General features: G+C 35.9%; 1 protein-coding gene across 1 annotated transcript in view; it reads right to left on the minus strand.

Moving 5' to 3' along the window:
• Positions 1–3,913: 3,913 nt before the first annotated feature.
• Positions 3,914–17,654, minus strand: part of LOC122814498 (coiled-coil domain-containing protein 1-like) — a 47,693-nt gene continuing 33,952 nt past the window's right edge. The window contains exon 2 of the mRNA XM_044087072.1: positions 3,914–4,845. Within this exon, the coding sequence (XP_043943007.1) occupies positions 3,914–4,845 (932 nt within the window). The remainder of the gene's footprint in view (positions 4,846–17,654) is intronic.

A 17,654-nucleotide genomic window follows, 5' to 3' on the forward strand; every position in this document is an offset into this window, starting at 1 on the left:
TTTATATGGTCACATACATCAGAGTGGCCCTAAGTGTTCCATTATTTCCCTGAAATGCTCACCCTGTTGGGCATTTTGATTTGCATATGTAGAGATACTGTAGCTCCGCCTGGCATTATAAAGTGGTGGTTAGAGAGAGAAGTAAGGAGGACGTTAAGAAGAAAAGAAGACAGAAACAACACCTCTCTGTCACTGAGGTAGCCCTGTTAGTCAGAAAGATAACTGAGGAAAACAAACAGGAGTTGGCTAAACTGTTTTCACTTTCTCACACAGAAGATTTGTAAAAGCAAGAAAAACAAAATATGGCAAAGAAGTTGAAAAAGGTACAAACTACACCAGCTCTGTTTCAGAGATCCAACATATGAGTCGTACATGTAAAAAAAAGAGGGGGGATGATGCCAATGGATAAAATGAAGCACTCGCTGCTCACAGAGGTGAACCATTTGACATCCCATGGCTCATACCTATGACAGTACTGTGGAGTAGCACATGCTGAAGATAGCAATGTCTAGAAGAAGAGCAGGCAAAAGTCAATGTGCAAATAAATTAATTATGTCTGAGTAACCAGCTGTGGCTGCTTTTGTCATGTGATGGGAAGGATGTGAATACAGAACATAACTGCAAGTGCTTGCAAGGGTGGTCAGTGAAAGTGTGCTCTGCCTAAACATTCAGGAAAGAAATGGAGTAAGTAGCATATAAGAGAGGTGAAAGGTTAACTAAGGGGGATAAAGGAATGGTAAAGACAACAGGACCAAGAAGCATCTAATATACAGAGGTGTTTACAGGGTGTGGTGGAATCAGAATAAAACAGGGTGATGCGGAAGCAAACCCAATGTGGTCATAGTAGTCATGATAAATAAGCAGAATTATTATGATTAGTGAATTTAAGGTGACAATAGTTTATTATTTTTTTTATAACTATCTGATGACTAGCTAAGCCCACTGGACAAGTTACTACTTTTGAGGGGCATCCTTGGAGCATGGTCTGGTTAGGTGACAAACCTTGTACCCCAGACACTAGAAGCAGTTGATTAATGGCAAAGAGTTGTAGCCATGTGTGCTAACTGCTAGCTGTCGCTACTTTCTTATTTTATTAGATAAGATTAAAGGTTAGCTTAGGCTAGCTAGGATGGAACATCAGAGGAAATGAGCAATGCTTAAACTAGTTGTAGTATATCAAGTCAAGGAGGAAACAGAGAGGTGATATATATTGTAGGAGTTGGCTGCCTGAATATTTTCCTGTTAGGTAAGATATGGATGCTTTTTTTGGTCCTAGGAAGACAAGTTTAAGCTCAAAGTGTAGCTGCAAGATGGAATTGTGTGGCCCGAGGCTGGTCCTTTATCATGGACTTGTGAAATGTAAGAAACTGGGAGGAGGTTAAGTTAGTAGGTTAATGTAGGTTTATAGGTACTTACTGGGTTATTGATCTGTGAGAATCTTAACAAGCCTAACATTGCGTTCCCTTAGTAATTACTTGCCCTTATATTTTGCAATATGAACCTCCAAAGATGGGACAAGCAAGTATATGCTGTGGTAATTACACATTTCCCCCTCCTCATGAGGGCTATTGGTGCTAAACCATGGGTGAATTTGCAGTTACCTATCCATCTATCCCAATTACACTGGAATAATATTCTGCTTTATGTGAAAGGGAAGATGGTTCCACAGAAGTATTATTGTCTGTGATACATACCCATCCCTCCACCATGTCTGGTTAATCTTACAAAGGAGATTAAGGTCTCTTGAATGAGGGTTTCTGATACCACTGGACTTCTGAATGTGTAATACATCTGACAGAACATGGTCTGCTGAGGCTCTGTACACAAGGCAGAGGTCAGCTCTCAGTAGCCTGTAGGATACTAAGAAGAGAGGCAAAACTTTGAGATGGTCTGCATAGCTTTCATGACTTAGACCTTTGACTTTTTTAGTGAGAAAGTGCTGTGGTCATTCCATCTGTGACAAGTGTTTGGATAGGTACATACTAAAAGGGATATTTTACTCAGTGATTCATTACATCCCTTAATCTAGACTCTGTGCTCTTAGATAGAAGGTGTGCAGTGAAAAGGGACTTTCGTACAGTAGTGGGTTTGTAGTGATCAAAGGACAGTTCATTGTTAACATAGGTACCTAGATCCCTAATAAGAAGATCAATTTTCAAGTGGGTGTTGATAATGTAATAGCTACAAATGGAGTCATGCTTGATGAAGGATGTAATTATACATTTCATGGCTTTTAGTTTCAGTATGTGGCTTTGGAACCGGCCAACTTTTTCAATCCTGGTGTTCTCAGGCAGTTTATGATGGCACTGAATTTGCAATCATCCAGAAACTTGGTCAACCACAATCCTTTTACATTAGCTTTGACCTCTGAGAGGTAAATGCCAAGGAAAAGTGACCAAAGGACAGAACCTGGGGCACTTCACTAGTGACCAATCTTTTGGAGCAGTTAGATCCACCCACCCTTTCTTCCTGTATTCTATTTAAGACCCAGTTTGCTATCGAGTGAGTTACAGAGGGGTTAACTCATTCAAGCCTAAAATGCCTTTTTTGTATATTTACAGTTCACAACCATAGCTTCTTAAAGCGTCCAGACTTCTTTGCATTTGGCTTCTTTAACTAAGCAAATTACCTTTTAATAATAGGCAGTATTACAATGTGAAAGGAGTTATTAACAAAATGACCATAAGATCGTTAACTTAGGATGAACTGCAGTAGATAAATTAATCACTCTTTGTTACTTATTATTCATATGTTCGTATGTATGTTCATATTTTCATAACCGACAGCCATAGTGTTATTAGGGGGTATAGTGTGAGATGCCATGGTGCGACAGGGAAATATACTGACAATGCTCATCTATATTGCACTATATTTGAGATATTGCAAGTAGTTTGTTAGTAATTATTAAAACACACAGTATCTCTGTGTGTACTTAATACTTCAAAAAACAAGAACTTAAAAACTATTGCAAGACATCGGACAAAACCTTAAATGTTTTTGAAAAAACTGTCTTTGTTATTTGCATTGTAAGTTGTACATTTTAAGAGATATTCGGATATTGCTAATTATATAAGCAAGGATATGTTTTCATATTGCTGTAAATATCTCAATAAACATGCAATCATTGAAGAATTTCTTGTTGTCATGTGAAAGCTTATGTCTGGTTAACAAAGATGTTCTAACAATAAATGTCTAGGTTGTACAATTTTCAAGATATGAACATTTGTTTATGAAAGTTTGCAAAAATATAATTTGAGGTTAGTGTGCAGTATAATATATTACAGTATTTAAGAAAAGACTATGAATGCACCATCTATTATCATTGTAAATACTTCTTATTGATAATATTGTTATTTGTACAGTTTTAATAGCTTTTATTGTTCACAGAATATTTACATTTATCTGTCTTGTGCTTTTTATATTTATTTTTCAGAAAATGCTGTGGAATACAAGCTGTGTGTAGGCTGCTAGAGGTGTGACATTTCACACTACATAGTTGTTAATGAGTTAACATTTAGCAGGGAGAGTGTAGCTATGATGCCTAAGTGTGGGATGGTGTTGAACCTTTTTGCAAGGTCCAGATAGATAGTGTGCACTGATTTGACTTCTTCCATTCTCTCTCAGTGAATTTTTCAAAGAAGTCAACCAGGTTAAGAAGCTAGGACTTGCCCTTGATGAATCCAAACTGTATTGGGTTGAGAGTCTTCGGGTCACCTATATCCATGGCCTTACTCATAAAGGTGGTCAAGCTTATGGATCTGATAAGACTGGGGGGAGAGGGGAGGGAAGGGAAGTTGGAACTGAATTTGTCCTCTAGTAGATTGGCAATGTTGTCTGGGTCTGAGTCTGTGATATCATTTACCGTGTCCTCTGGTTTCCAGTCTGTGATATCATTTACTATGTCATCTGGGTCCTAGTCTGTGATATCATTTACTATGTCCTCAGGGTTTGAGTCTGTAATATAATTTACTATGTCCTCTAGGTCCGACTCTGTGATATCATTTACTATGTCCTCAGGGTTCAAGTCTGTGATATCGTTTACTATATCCTCTGGTTCTAAGTCTGTGATATCATTTACTATATTATCTGGGTTCGAGTGTGTTATATCATTTACTATGTCCTCAGGGTTTGAGTCTGTGATATCATTTACTATGTCCTCTGGGTTCGAGTCTGTGATGTCATTTACTATGTCCTCAGGGTTTGAGTCTGTAATATAATTTACTATGTCCTCTAGGTCCGAGTCTGTGATATTTACTATGTCCTCTAGGTCTGAGTCTGTGATATGATTTACTATGTCCTCAGGGTTCGAGTCTGTGATATCATTTACTATATCCTCTGGGTCTGAGTCTGTGATATCATTTACTATATCCTCTGTGTCTGAGTCTGTGATATCATTTACTATATTATCTGGGTTCGAGTGTGTTATATCATTTACTATGTCCTCAGGGTTTGAGTCTGTGATATCATTTACTATGTCCTCAGGGTTCGAGTCTGTGATATCATTTACTATGTCTTCAGGGTTTGAGTCTGTGATATCATTTACTATGTCCTCTGGGTTCGAGTCTGCAATATAATTTACTGTGTTCTCTGGTTTCCAGTCTGTGATATAATTTACTACGTCCTCTGGGTTTGAGTCTGTGATATCATTTACTATATCCTCTGGGTTCGAGTCTGTGATATCATTTACTATGTCCTCTGGGTCCGAGTCTGTGATATCATTTACTATGCCCTCTGGGTCTGAGTCTGTGATATCATTTACTATGTCCTTAGGGTTTGAGTCTGTGATATCATTTACTATGTCCTCAGAGTCCGAGTTTGTGATATCAATTACTATGTTCTCTGGGTCTGAGCATGTGATACAATTTACTATATCCTCTGGGTCTGAGTCTGTGATATTATTTGCTATGTCCTCTGGTCCAAGTCTGTGATATCATTTACTATGTGCTGTGGGCTTGAATCTGTGATATCATTTACTTTTTATCTCTGTCCAGTGCTAGACATTGTTTCTGAGGTTTCTTACATAGTTAAATAAGGATTTGCAGTTATGTTTTGTCCAGATGGCTATTTTTATCTTATATCTGGCTTTGGTTGATTTGATCAGAATTTAGACCTCTTTGTTTAGTTTAGCAACAGAATGTTTGGCTTCTGAAAGTTAGATTTATTTTTGAGTGCAATCATTTTCTTTTTATTATAGAGCGTGTTTATATTAGTGTTCCACCATAGGGGTTTATTTTTGAATTTAGTGTTGCATTTATTTCCAAGGGGAGCATGTGCATCTAAGCAACTATTTATATTTGCATAGAACCTGGCAGTAAAGGATTTTACATAAGCAATGGGATCATCAAGGTGATGGATGTTTTGAATTTAGTCAGGTCTTTACGTAAGTTTTAGTAGATAAGCTTTTGCAGGATTTCTGAATACTGAGGTATAACAGGATGCTTCTGGCTTAAGTCTTAAGGTGGATGTGACTGACTTGTGGTCCAACTTAATCAGGGATAAGGTTACAAAAGCTGGGGTGTACAGCTATCCCATACTGCTAAGGACTAAGTCCAGGATTTTATCTGCATTGACTGAGGTATGAACTGACTAGGCCAGAATATTTGTATCTATGAAGTCTATAAAAATCTCGGGGCATGCATGTTTGAAGATGTATAAGTCTCCCAGTTGTTGGTGGGATAGTTGAAGTCTCCCAGGAGACTGGTGTTTGGGAGTCCATGCTAGTTAGATAGGACGTATGCGGTGAGGGGGATGTGAATGGAGAATTATTAATTATTTGGTAAAGTGGTCCGAACCACTAAAACATGATAGTGCATTACAGGTTCCTGAGACAGAAACTTTTGACAGGGTTATTTTAGAGAATTTTAAAAGCAATTGAAACAGAAAGAAAATAAAGTACTTGCCTCTTGTTGGTCAGGTTTTAATGAGTGGCAAAAAGAATCTGAAAATAAGAACAAAGAATCTGCAGTTAGAAGTTTAAAATATAATTCAGCCTGATTAAAAACACAACTGCAGACAGCTAATAGAACAGCGAACACATTATAGAAATATGCAGAAGATAAATCTATTGGTACCTGGGGTATTTATCTTTTAAAACAGAAACATTAAAAGTAAATCAGCCTGATTTGTCTGATGACTGGTGTCCGATTCCTTCATCTCCCCTCCCCCAGTCAGCATCATATGAAGCAGACAATCCTCCCACTCCAGGAGGGCAGGTAGGGGAATGATTTGAAGATAGCCCCTCTACTATTTCCCCTCACACTTCTCAGGTCACTACTAATACTTCTGCCCATCCTAAAAGGTCGGTTTACAACACTACATCCCGGCACCAGCTGGACAAGCTGCATTGTTTTTTTTTCTTTCAGCAATTGCTGGAAACTAACATACCTGTTTCTTTGCAGGAGTTGTTGTCTTTTCAGAATTAGGCAGATGACTCCAAAAGATTAAGGTGGACTTGTGATGGACCCATGATGACTGCAGCCACTCTCTGGATTCAATGTGTTGCCACCCAAACAGGAGGCTGGTAACCTCAAACCCTTTTCTAAGTCAATTGGTTGGAGCATATAATTTGCTCTTTTATTTGGAAAAAATGCATTAATAAAACAAATTTTGACTGACTGGTAGGCCCCCTTGCATTTTGGAAGTCATTTAGCATTTTGTTAATAGCTGTATAACATGTTTAGAATACAGTGTGTCAAAAAAGTGTTCCTGTCCCTACACAGTCTGTGAAAAAGCCACGAGGAGCGTTTTGTTGCATACAATGAGACTTCATTGAAATTCCACAATCCCCAAAACTCAAATATGTTTTGTGATTGTTGATGTGTTTTCTAGGTGGGTTAAGATTGTTCTTGTACTAAAAATGATGTGACTACTGTTACCAAAAAGTTACTGTTAGAAATGATTCCCAAATTTGTTGCTTCTTGTTGTATTCAATCAGACAGAGGGACTCATTTTACAAGTCAAATTGTGCAATAGATATGTAAAGTCTTAAATGTTAATATGCAGTATCATGACCTGCACAGTCCCGAGTTTCAGGAATTGTTGAAAAAGCTAATCATACTATCAAAACTAGACTTGCTAAAAGAAAAATCTTGATGATTGGATGGGAAATAGGAAATTCACCAAGGAGATCACTTCTGTGGCTTTGCTCGACAGTGTCACAGGAAAATAATTTTCTTGGGTGGCAAAAGCCAGGGTACCTTTTTGGCTGGGCTTGTATAGGTCCTAGGGCTGATATCCTAGTACCTACCTATGTGAAATAAATGGTCTCAAATGGCAAGAAGCATTGTCTATAGTATAATTTAGTATATATGTAGTGGAGTTAGTAGTACTAGGAAGTATTATTCAGAGTACGTAGTGGAGTTAGTAGTACTAAGAATTATTATTCAGTGCATGTAGTGGAATTAGTAGTATTAGGAAGTACTCCCTACATGAAATTCTCATGGTGAGACCTATGAGACTGCCTGCCACACCAAACATTTGGCCTTACAACATTTTGATGAATCTGTTTTTCTATCTTGCTATTGTCTTTTCTCTGTTCTGCAACACCTACTACATCTTAAAGTACACACAGAGAATATACTCCACTAGGACGGGACTCTTTGTCTCTCCAGATCTCAAACAAGACTCACTTAAGAGCACTGTGTCCCAGTTCCAAGTAGCTGATACACCCACACCTGGGTATTTGATTTTCAAACACACACACACACACACACACACACACACACACACACACACACACACACACACACACACACACACACACACACACACGCTAATGCACATGCATGCACACACACACACACACACACACACACACACACACACACACACACACACACACACACACACACACACACACACACACACACACACACACACACACACACATAGATACACACTCCTGGGAAAGGCTGGCAAAGATTTACTTGCTATACCCCTTTTGCCCAGACTATAAGGTAACCTTGCTAGCACCAGTCAACCATTGACAGGCTCTTTCAAGGGTATACAATTATACTGAGTAAAATCAATATTAACATAAATGGTAGAGTGTAACCAAAGCAACCAGGTTTTTCGGAGTGGCCAAGGCATCACTAAAATAAGCACATGTACTCTCAAGACATTAAACATATTCTCTAAAAGTTCAGCTACAGTGAAATGTATAAACATATATAATAATAAATAATAGAATAGAAAACATAAGAATATTAAATATCTAAGTACATTAAACATCATAGTTTCAATCACAGGAGAAATAAAAATAACACAGTTGGACAGATTCAAACAGATGCAGGAAAACCACTACTTAACTAATCTCACTGCATTTCCTGACTTTCTAAAGAATAACTGTTCCCTAGCTAACTTAATACAGCAAGGCAAGATAGAATGCTGAGATGCTTACTTCCACAAGGCAATGTGATCAGCAACAAACTAACTGAACTGAACTCAACTAACTGAACTGACTGTCATATGTTTTCACATCAGGTTCCAAAGAAAACAAAACAAAACAAGTTGGTGTCAGAGTTCCATCCTCTCAGTGATGGTTATAGAATGACATGACATTTGATCACCTGACTGGTACAATACACACTCAGAGCTTCGCTAAGATTTGTTGCAGTATTTGAAAGCTAAAGAACAATTTCAAAAAACTCTACTCTTCTCTTTCAGAATTCTTTGTTTAAACATATAATTGGTTATAATAACACTGTTGATACATTCTTAACACAACCATCTGTATAAATCAATATGACAGTCAAGTGATGCAAAATTATTTACAAAACTCTAGCTAACAATGCTGGCATATGTTAAACATGCACTATCCTATTTTCCCTGGCATAGATGACAACTCCTCACATTGTCACATATATAATATTTTATGTTTCCTTACAATCCATCCTGTTTCAAGATGGATGCTGATAGGCTGACCCTGTCTTTAGTTTATGTTTCCTGTAAGATAGATACTGTGAACATAAAAATTCCCAATGTAGAAAGTTCTAATCTGGAAAATCAGACCTTGTGCCTAATATGGAAAGACACAGATAAAGGGTCTGCAGAGCCTTAGTAAGCATAATAACATACAGGTGGTCAGTGGCTGTAGAGTAACCAATACAAAATATTATGCTTAGAAGCAATAAAAGAATGAAGTTTTTTGTGTTTTAGGAGATAAGACCTCAGTTGCTTAGTCTCCCATGTTAAGTATATTTTTTTAAATAAAGGCAATTATTTTGATTTGCTGAACTGTATTGCATGAAGTCATTTCTCTACTTTAACAGGGACATAGAGTCCTGTAGTTAGCTGTGATGTGACAATGGGTTTAGTTTCTAATAAGCTTGATGTGGATGAGTTCTAAGTTGTCATCATGTCTAATGAGTCTGGAAGTGAGCTTTTTCTAAGACAATGGAGACACCTCTACCTTTAGTGACTTCTTCTAATGCAGTGAGCCTGTACAAGTGATTGAAACCCTCCACTGATCAAGTTCTTTCACTGCTCTTGAACCATTTCTCATTTACAATGAATAAATCTATGTTTTCCAATAAAAGCAGTGGTTGTAGGGTGGGGAGTTTTTTTATTAAGACTTCCAGCATTGAGTATCAATACCTTGATGTCTTTCTTCTCAAAAATTTATTTTTCAAATACAGTTGAATAAATTCCATAGTATTCCATAGTATTTGTATATAACATCTTAAATAACTATGTACACTATTTACATCAGCCTGACACCATAACAGAGCTCAATATATACAATTACTTTATTACGTATAACAATCCAGTTATCAGAGTGTTTCTGTTCAGTTATTGTAAAGTGTTGATTAATGATAAGACTTTTTTCCATGGATTGTTAATAAATGGCTTAGGATGAATCCTTAATTCTTTAATTTTACTTTCCAACAATGTTTTGGTCTTCAGTAGGCTGTAGAAGTCTTCCAAAGATGGTATTGTGTTTGTATTCCATATTCTTGTTATACACTTCCTTGAGATTGCAAGTATTGTCCAAACTATATACATATTTAACTAATTCAAATGAGGACCTTCATACACATTTAATAATACTACAGCTTTAGATACGTTAAACGATTCATTAAATAAAGCTTGTAAAAAGTTTTTAATACCATTCCAAAATGGCTTAATTTTAACACAGTAGAAAAATGTGATTTCAATCTGCATTGTGTATTTGCTCATACCTCCAACATACTCCCTTTGTGGAAGAATTAATTTTACTAATTCCATCTAGAGTTAAGAATGCTCTGTGCAAGCATTTCCAATTAAAAAAACTTCCCAGTATTGTGTAAAGGATGCATGTTATATTGATAATAAAATATTTGATTTAATTTCTTCAGTTCGCTGTAATGAGTGTCCTTTTGTTATATAATTCCAATATGAGGATTTGGGTGTTGTTTTATAATTTATCGATATCTTGTAAAATTTCGAAATACTATTTCCCATATCATAATCATTATATATGATTTCATATAGGTATTTTATAAGTTGAGGTATTTCTTTAAATAAATAATTACTAATTATTCTGCATAAATCTTACAAATAAATCAGAATGCTTTGCATAGTTAGCTAGTCTTGTTGTGGAATTTTGTATGTTTCTATTGTTTGCATATCCAGAACTTTTAGTTCTTTGATACATTGAAACAAACAAACAAATACTTTCTGTTCCTAGGAATTAATCATTTCTCTGTATATTTTATGTGGATAACTCTTTGTAACTATGAATGGTGTTAAAAGATCAAACCAGATTTTTAAATCTATATTTCCATTAATAATTTTCCTAAATGAGTCAATGTAATAATTAATCATATGAATTTTAGTTGGCTTAGTTATGTTATATTGCATATTAATACATATGTGCCATGGCAAATAGTTTTTATCTGTTATTTGAAATTTGTTTTGTAAATCAAATTCATTTATTGATATTACAGTTAGTAATTCTTTCTAATTTGCAGAATAATTTGGATTTATCCAATCTTAGATTGTTTTAAATATTGATGCTTTTATATATGTTTCTCTATCAGGAAAATTTATTCCTTCCCGTTTCCATGGTCTGATATGATGTATTAAAGCTATTTCTTTTGGGAAAACATAAAAAATTTATTAGGCATGAGTTCATTTCTTTGAGTATATTCCTTTCTGGTAACAGCTGTATTGCCAAAGCTATATATAGAATCTTAAGTAGTAAAACCATTTTTAACTGTGGTCTATCTTCAAATGCTAATAGTATTTTGTTCCACTTTTCCACAGAGATTTTAATTGTATTGATGATATTACTGTAGTTTTTTGAGACTAATTCATTATTATCCTTGCATAACTGAATTCCTAGATATTTTAAGGTAGATTCTTGTTTCCTTATAATGTGATTCCCCTTCGTCTGCAATTTTTTTAAATTTCAAAATAAGAATTTTGATTTTGATTTATTGAAATGGAGTCCTGAAGTCCTGTAAAATGTGTCAATTAAAATATCTATTTCTTTCAATGTCTCTTTTCTATTGGATATTGTTAATAATATGTCATCAGCAAAGAGCATTACTTTAGAATTGTATTGCTCATAAATATCTAATCCTTTAATTTTTGTATTGTTACATATTGAATCTGCCAATATTTCAATAGGCAAAGCAAATGGAATCAGTTACATTGGACATCGTTGTTTAGTACCTTTTGTTATATGTTTAGATTCAGAGGTGAAAAGACCTAGCTTAACATACGCTAAATTATTTGTATACATATATATTCTTTAGTAGATGAACAAAGGAAGAGGGAAATTCAAATAACACCAGAATTTTGAATAAATGGTCTCAATTTAGGGAATCAAAGGCTTTCTCTATAGCTACGCCAATTATAATTGTTTCTTTATTTTCTTTATTAATATAATCTATAAGAGAAATTATCCTTTTAATATTGTCACATGTGTGTCTATGATATATAAATCCAGTTTGATCATTATTTATTGTTTTGGATGGTGGTATTTTCATTCTTTTAGTTAATATTGTCATAAATATCTTATAGTCATTATTTAATAATGATATAGGTCTATATGAGGTACAGAGATTTTTTTTATACCAAGTTAGGGTTTTACCATATATGTAATGTTTTAATGAGTCCCATATCATTATTCTATTTATCTCTGTGGTGTAATTAATATCTAAAAAGAATTGTAATTCAGATAATAACCAGGGTTTGAACTCTTCAATTTTATATATGCTGGAATTATGGAGTTAAAGATTAATGGTTTGTACTCATTTTGAAGTTTTAGTTTCAATGAATTGTGGTCTGAAAAGGGGCAGGGAGTGATTGAGAAATTAATGATTTTAGAGTGTAAGTCATGGGCAGCAAATATTTTATCTATTCTAGTTTGGGTACCAAATCTGTGATCTTTATTGGAAAACAACAAAGATTTATCTTCTTTAAATTTGAAACTATCTACAAGATGAAATTATTCTACCCAGTTGTTTAAAGCTTTTGATACAGCAGATGTACTCAAAGGTCTTTTATTTGTAGTTACAGAAATATCAAATATATAGTTAAAATCTCCTCCTAATATTAAGTTGCCTTTCTAATTATTGGAAATGAAATCCAAATGTTTTTTAACAGTTCCTTATCCAGTGCCTGGGAACCAGTATTGTTTGGCTAGGGTCCATATTCTGTTATTATATTTAACTATCACTAATGCCAAAAGGCCTTCTTTATCTTCATACTTATAAATAATTCCTGGGTTAATTACATTTGTTTTCCATAAAACTGTTACCCCTTTTGTCTTTGTCTTATAAGTGAATTGCGCCAATATCATATATTCCTTAAGATTCCATTTGTAATTGTCATTTGTTTTGAAATGAGTTTCTTGAAGGAAGACAATTTGTGCTTTGTTCAGTTTTAAATATTTCAGTAGATTTGATTGCTTGCTATGATTGTTTAAGCCATTGGTATTTAAAGATAATAAAGTTAAATCCATCTTAGGTTATCTAGAGCATGTATTTTTGTTTTATTGTGACTATTAAACATTTCCTCTGATAACTATAAAGTATATGTTTGAGCTTTTACAGGAAATTATCAGTTTTATACTTCGAGTATTTACCAATAAAGTAATATCTTGGTCAGGCATACTAAAAAGTTTTTGTAAAATAACAAATTTAATTTAATAAATGTTAACAAAACTAAGATTTGCACTAGCCATGGAATGAAAATCATTCATAATTTGATGGATAAACCTAAGTCCATCAGATTATCATTCATACCTTGACAATCCAGAATATCTGAGCTCCATAAATTGAATTATCATATGGAGAATATTTGTAATAGGAATAAGCAATATTTAAATTATTTTGAACAGATATAGTACTATTGTAGATTAGACAGAATTCCTATACAATATAAATGTCTACTTATTGTATAAGCAATTAATATTTACATGAAAGATAGATGACAAGCAATTCAATCATAGTAAAGTAGGATGTATCATTTATAAAACCTCAGTAAAAGATTATAGCACACAGTTATTTAACATGTTCACCCTTACTGATGAATTCTTTCAAAACTTATTATTTAATATAACTAGACGGTAATAACATTTATACCTAATGTTATTAATACAATGCATTTTACTGGATATATCAGAAATTATATTCCATTGTTTGCCAGCATTTAAGTAATCACTTTGTTTGTTGCTAACTTACTTAAAGCATCAAGTTTGTTTTATGTAAATATTGATGAATGTTAGTGCATTTTAATTATCAGTGCATCCCTCCCCCCATTTCCTACACATAAGGATTTTCATATCTGTCATTTCTTATTATAAAATGAGTGAAATTATAGGTTAAAACAACAAATTCACTTATTGTGATTAATGATTACAAGTTTCCTTTCCATATTCATAAACTGCCATTTTATGGCATATACTGATAGTTTTTAGATTTAAATGGCAACATTCTATTTTGTATAATCAGCAAAGGTTAAACTGAGTGATTATTGTCAATTTAATACGATTTGCTCAGAATGTGATTGTTACATTCTGTCTCATTTTTAGTTCAGGCTTCTATTGTTTCCCTTGAACAACTTTGTCAGTTTGATACCATGTATAAAACAGTAGTTACCTTGGGAACAGCCTAAGTATTGTGTATGGTCAAGATGTGTTACAAAACCACAATTCAAGTTAAAGCAATTATATGACTTGTTATGCACATTTACCTATATGAGAAAATCATTATGTTTCCCCTTGATGTTCAGTATAGTGTATGTCATTTATGACAAGTTAAAAACAGTTGTGTTATTATACACAAACCCATGTTATTAAACTGAGTGTCTATTATCAATTTAATACTATTTGCTCAGAATATGATTGTTACATTCTATGACATTTCAGGTTCAGGCTTCTATTGTTTCTCTTGAACAACTTTGTCAGTTTGATGTCATGTATAAAACATTAGTTAACTTGGCAACTGCTTAAGTATTAGATATGGTCAAGATGGGTTACAAAACCTACAATTCAAGTTAAAGCAATTACATGACTTGTTATGCATATTTACTTATATAAGAAAATTATCACAAGAGGAGGGGGAGTATCCATATTCATCAAAGATACCCATACCTCTAGGCTTGTGGCACTGCACGAAGCATCTGAGACCATCCATGTGCAACTAACAGTTGGCAAAACGGCCTTCCAGTTTGTAGCCTGCTACAGACCACCCTCCCAAACTCAGAAACCCCACTCGGCTTTCCTGAAGACACTGGAGAATACAAAGGTCTCTCCAAACACCATTATATTGGGTGACTTTAACTACCCAAACATTGACTGGGAGCACTACTCAAGCCCCAACACCCTAGCCCAATGGTTCCTAGAATTTATAAACTCAAATGCTATGGAACAACTGGTCACCACTCCCACAAGAGGGGAAAACATATTGGACCTGATCATCACCAACATGGGGACTCTATGTTCCATACCAGAGGTATACCCCTCATTGGTATGATCTGACCATAAATTAATCACTATGGACATCCATATCCCGTCCCCACCCCCAGCAAAGGAAACCACGGTCAAAAACTTCTCAAAAGCAAACTTCCCACTTCTCAAAACCAAGGTGGAATCCTTGAAAGCCCCAGGGCCAATGGAAAATAAGGCCCAAACCGCACAATCCTTTACAAACACATTCTATGGATACCCACAGGAATGCATGGATCGTGCTATCCCAAATAAAACCAAGACACACTCCTCCAAAGGCAGGAGACCTGTCTGGTGGACCCCAGCCATAAATAAGCTGTACAACAGAAGGAGGAAGCTACTACATGATAGAGCAAAATCCCTAAAAGGGAAGGCAACTCTGATCAGTACTAGCAAGAAACTACGATCCCTCATAAAATCATCTAAGGCTAGCTTCGAAAGAAAAATTGCACAAGATGCTAAAGATAATCACAAGGCTTTCTTTAGTTATGTCAGAAACCTGGGTGGAAACTCCCAGATATGCTCTGAGTTAGTGCAAAATGACAAAAAATACACTGAACCCACAGACATTGCCAACATCTTGGCAGCCAGGTTCAGTGCAAACTCCCCCCCCCCAAATGAGCAAATGACTATCCCAACAAAGTGTAGCCTCCCTGACATCACAGATGCACAGGTGAGAGATGCCCTCTCCAAAGCAAAAAATACAGCATCAATGGAACCGGACGGTGTTCTGGGCTGCGTTTTACATGAGCTCCAAGAAGAAGAAGAACTGAACCCTCACTTAAAATCACTGTTCAGTCTCAGCCTTACAACAGGATATGTACCCAAAGAATGGTGTACAGCAACAGTGGTCCCACTCCATAAAGGTGGTGCCACAACGGACCCCAGAAACTATCGCCCTACAAGCCTAACTAGCCTGGTCTGCAAAGCTATGGAGCGTATCATCATGGAACTCATAAACAAAGACATTGGGAACCTCCAAACACTGGATCCTTCCCAATTTGGATTTGTTAAGGGCAGATCTTGCCTCTTGAACCTAGTCAATTTTTTTGAAACAGTCACCAAGGCTATAGACGAAGGGAAGTTAGTCCACACAGCCTACCTTGACCTTGCAAAAGCCTTCGACACAATATCCCACTCGGGCATCATAAATAAGCTCACCAGCTTAAATATCAACCCCTATGTCACAAGATGGATTGCAAACTAGCTTAGGGATAGAACCCACATGGTCAGAATTGCAGGTGCCATGTCAGACTCTAAACCAGTTACAAGTGGTGTCCCACAAGGCTCAATCCTGGGACCTCTCTTGTTCGGTATATATTTCTCTGAGGTACAGGCTAACACAGGAGGACTATGGCTGACAAAATTTCTAGATGACTGCAAACTGGGGGCCATAATCGACATGCTGGCTGACACAAGCATCCTCCAAAAAGGTCTCACAGAGACGGATAACTGGTGCCAGAGCCATGGCCTAAAGCTAAATGCCAAAAAGTGCATAGTCATCCCCTTTGGGAAAAACAAAGTGCCCACAAATTACCACATAGGTAGTAATCCATTAAGTATGGAAGAAGTAATTAGGGATTTGGGGACCCAAGCAGATTGCAATCTCTCCTTTGACAGCCACATTGCCAAAGTGGTTAGAAAGACATTCTATATAGCCCACCTTATCACGAAGGGGTTCACATCTAGATCAAGAGAGGTCATTGTGCCCCTCTATTCATCACTCATCAGGCCCATAATTGAATACAATGCCCCATTTGGGATGTACCTTACCTGACACCTGCTACAACTATAAAGACCCCAAAAGTACCTCACCAAGAGGATCAAGGGACTCAAACAGATGTCCTACGCAGTTAGGCTAAAGAAACTCCAGCTCTACTCATTTGCTTACCGCCTACTCAGAGGCGATCTGTGCCTGACGTATAAAGCCATGTCCAACCCAGAATTAATGGACATGCTCCACCTGAAGAAATCCAAATCCATCAGAACTACATGCTCTAGTGACTTAAACCTCAGCACAGAAATAAATAGAACATGCTGGAGGGACAGATTCATATCCCAGAGGCTCCCCTCACTCTGGAACAAAATCCCAATCCATGTCAGACAGAGCCCCTCAATGACCCTCTTCAAGAAGAATCTTGACGTTTGGATGGGAGATCATAAATTTACCCCTGGGATCTCTTCCGTGTCACTGCTAGACAGAGGCATGGTAAACTAATCTTAAATGGGCTGTCTTCTGTGACCTACTATACAGAGGCACAGTCAACTAATCTAAGAAGGGTGGCAAAAGCCAGACACACTCTGGCTAGGCTTGTAAATGTCCTAGGGCAGATAGCCTAGTATCAATCTATGAACCTATGAACCTATGCTTCCCCTTGATGTTCAATTAGTGTATGTCATTTATGACAAGTTAAGAGAGTAGTGTTATTATACACAAGCCCATGTTATTTAATCCTGTCTTTAATATCTAAATTCCGCAGACTGCTTCATCTTATATGATGATTATATATTTTATGTCTAGATTTACTAAAATCACACATTGCATAACTATTGTGTGTGTGTGTGTGTGTGTGTTTTTATCAAGACTCAACTTAATAAGCTAAACAAAGTGTTGGAAGACCATCAATATGTGTACATGTGGTTTAAAACAGCCCTTTTATCATATATATATTTTTAAAAAAACAAAAACGTCATTACCAAGAATCATCTCAGAGGCTCC

This window comes from Protopterus annectens, chromosome 10.part0 (assembly GCF_019279795.1).
Source record: "Protopterus annectens isolate FY-2018-M chromosome 10.part0, PAN1.0, whole genome shotgun sequence".
In the NCBI taxonomy this organism is placed as follows: Eukaryota; Metazoa; Chordata; order Ceratodontiformes; family Protopteridae; genus Protopterus; species Protopterus annectens.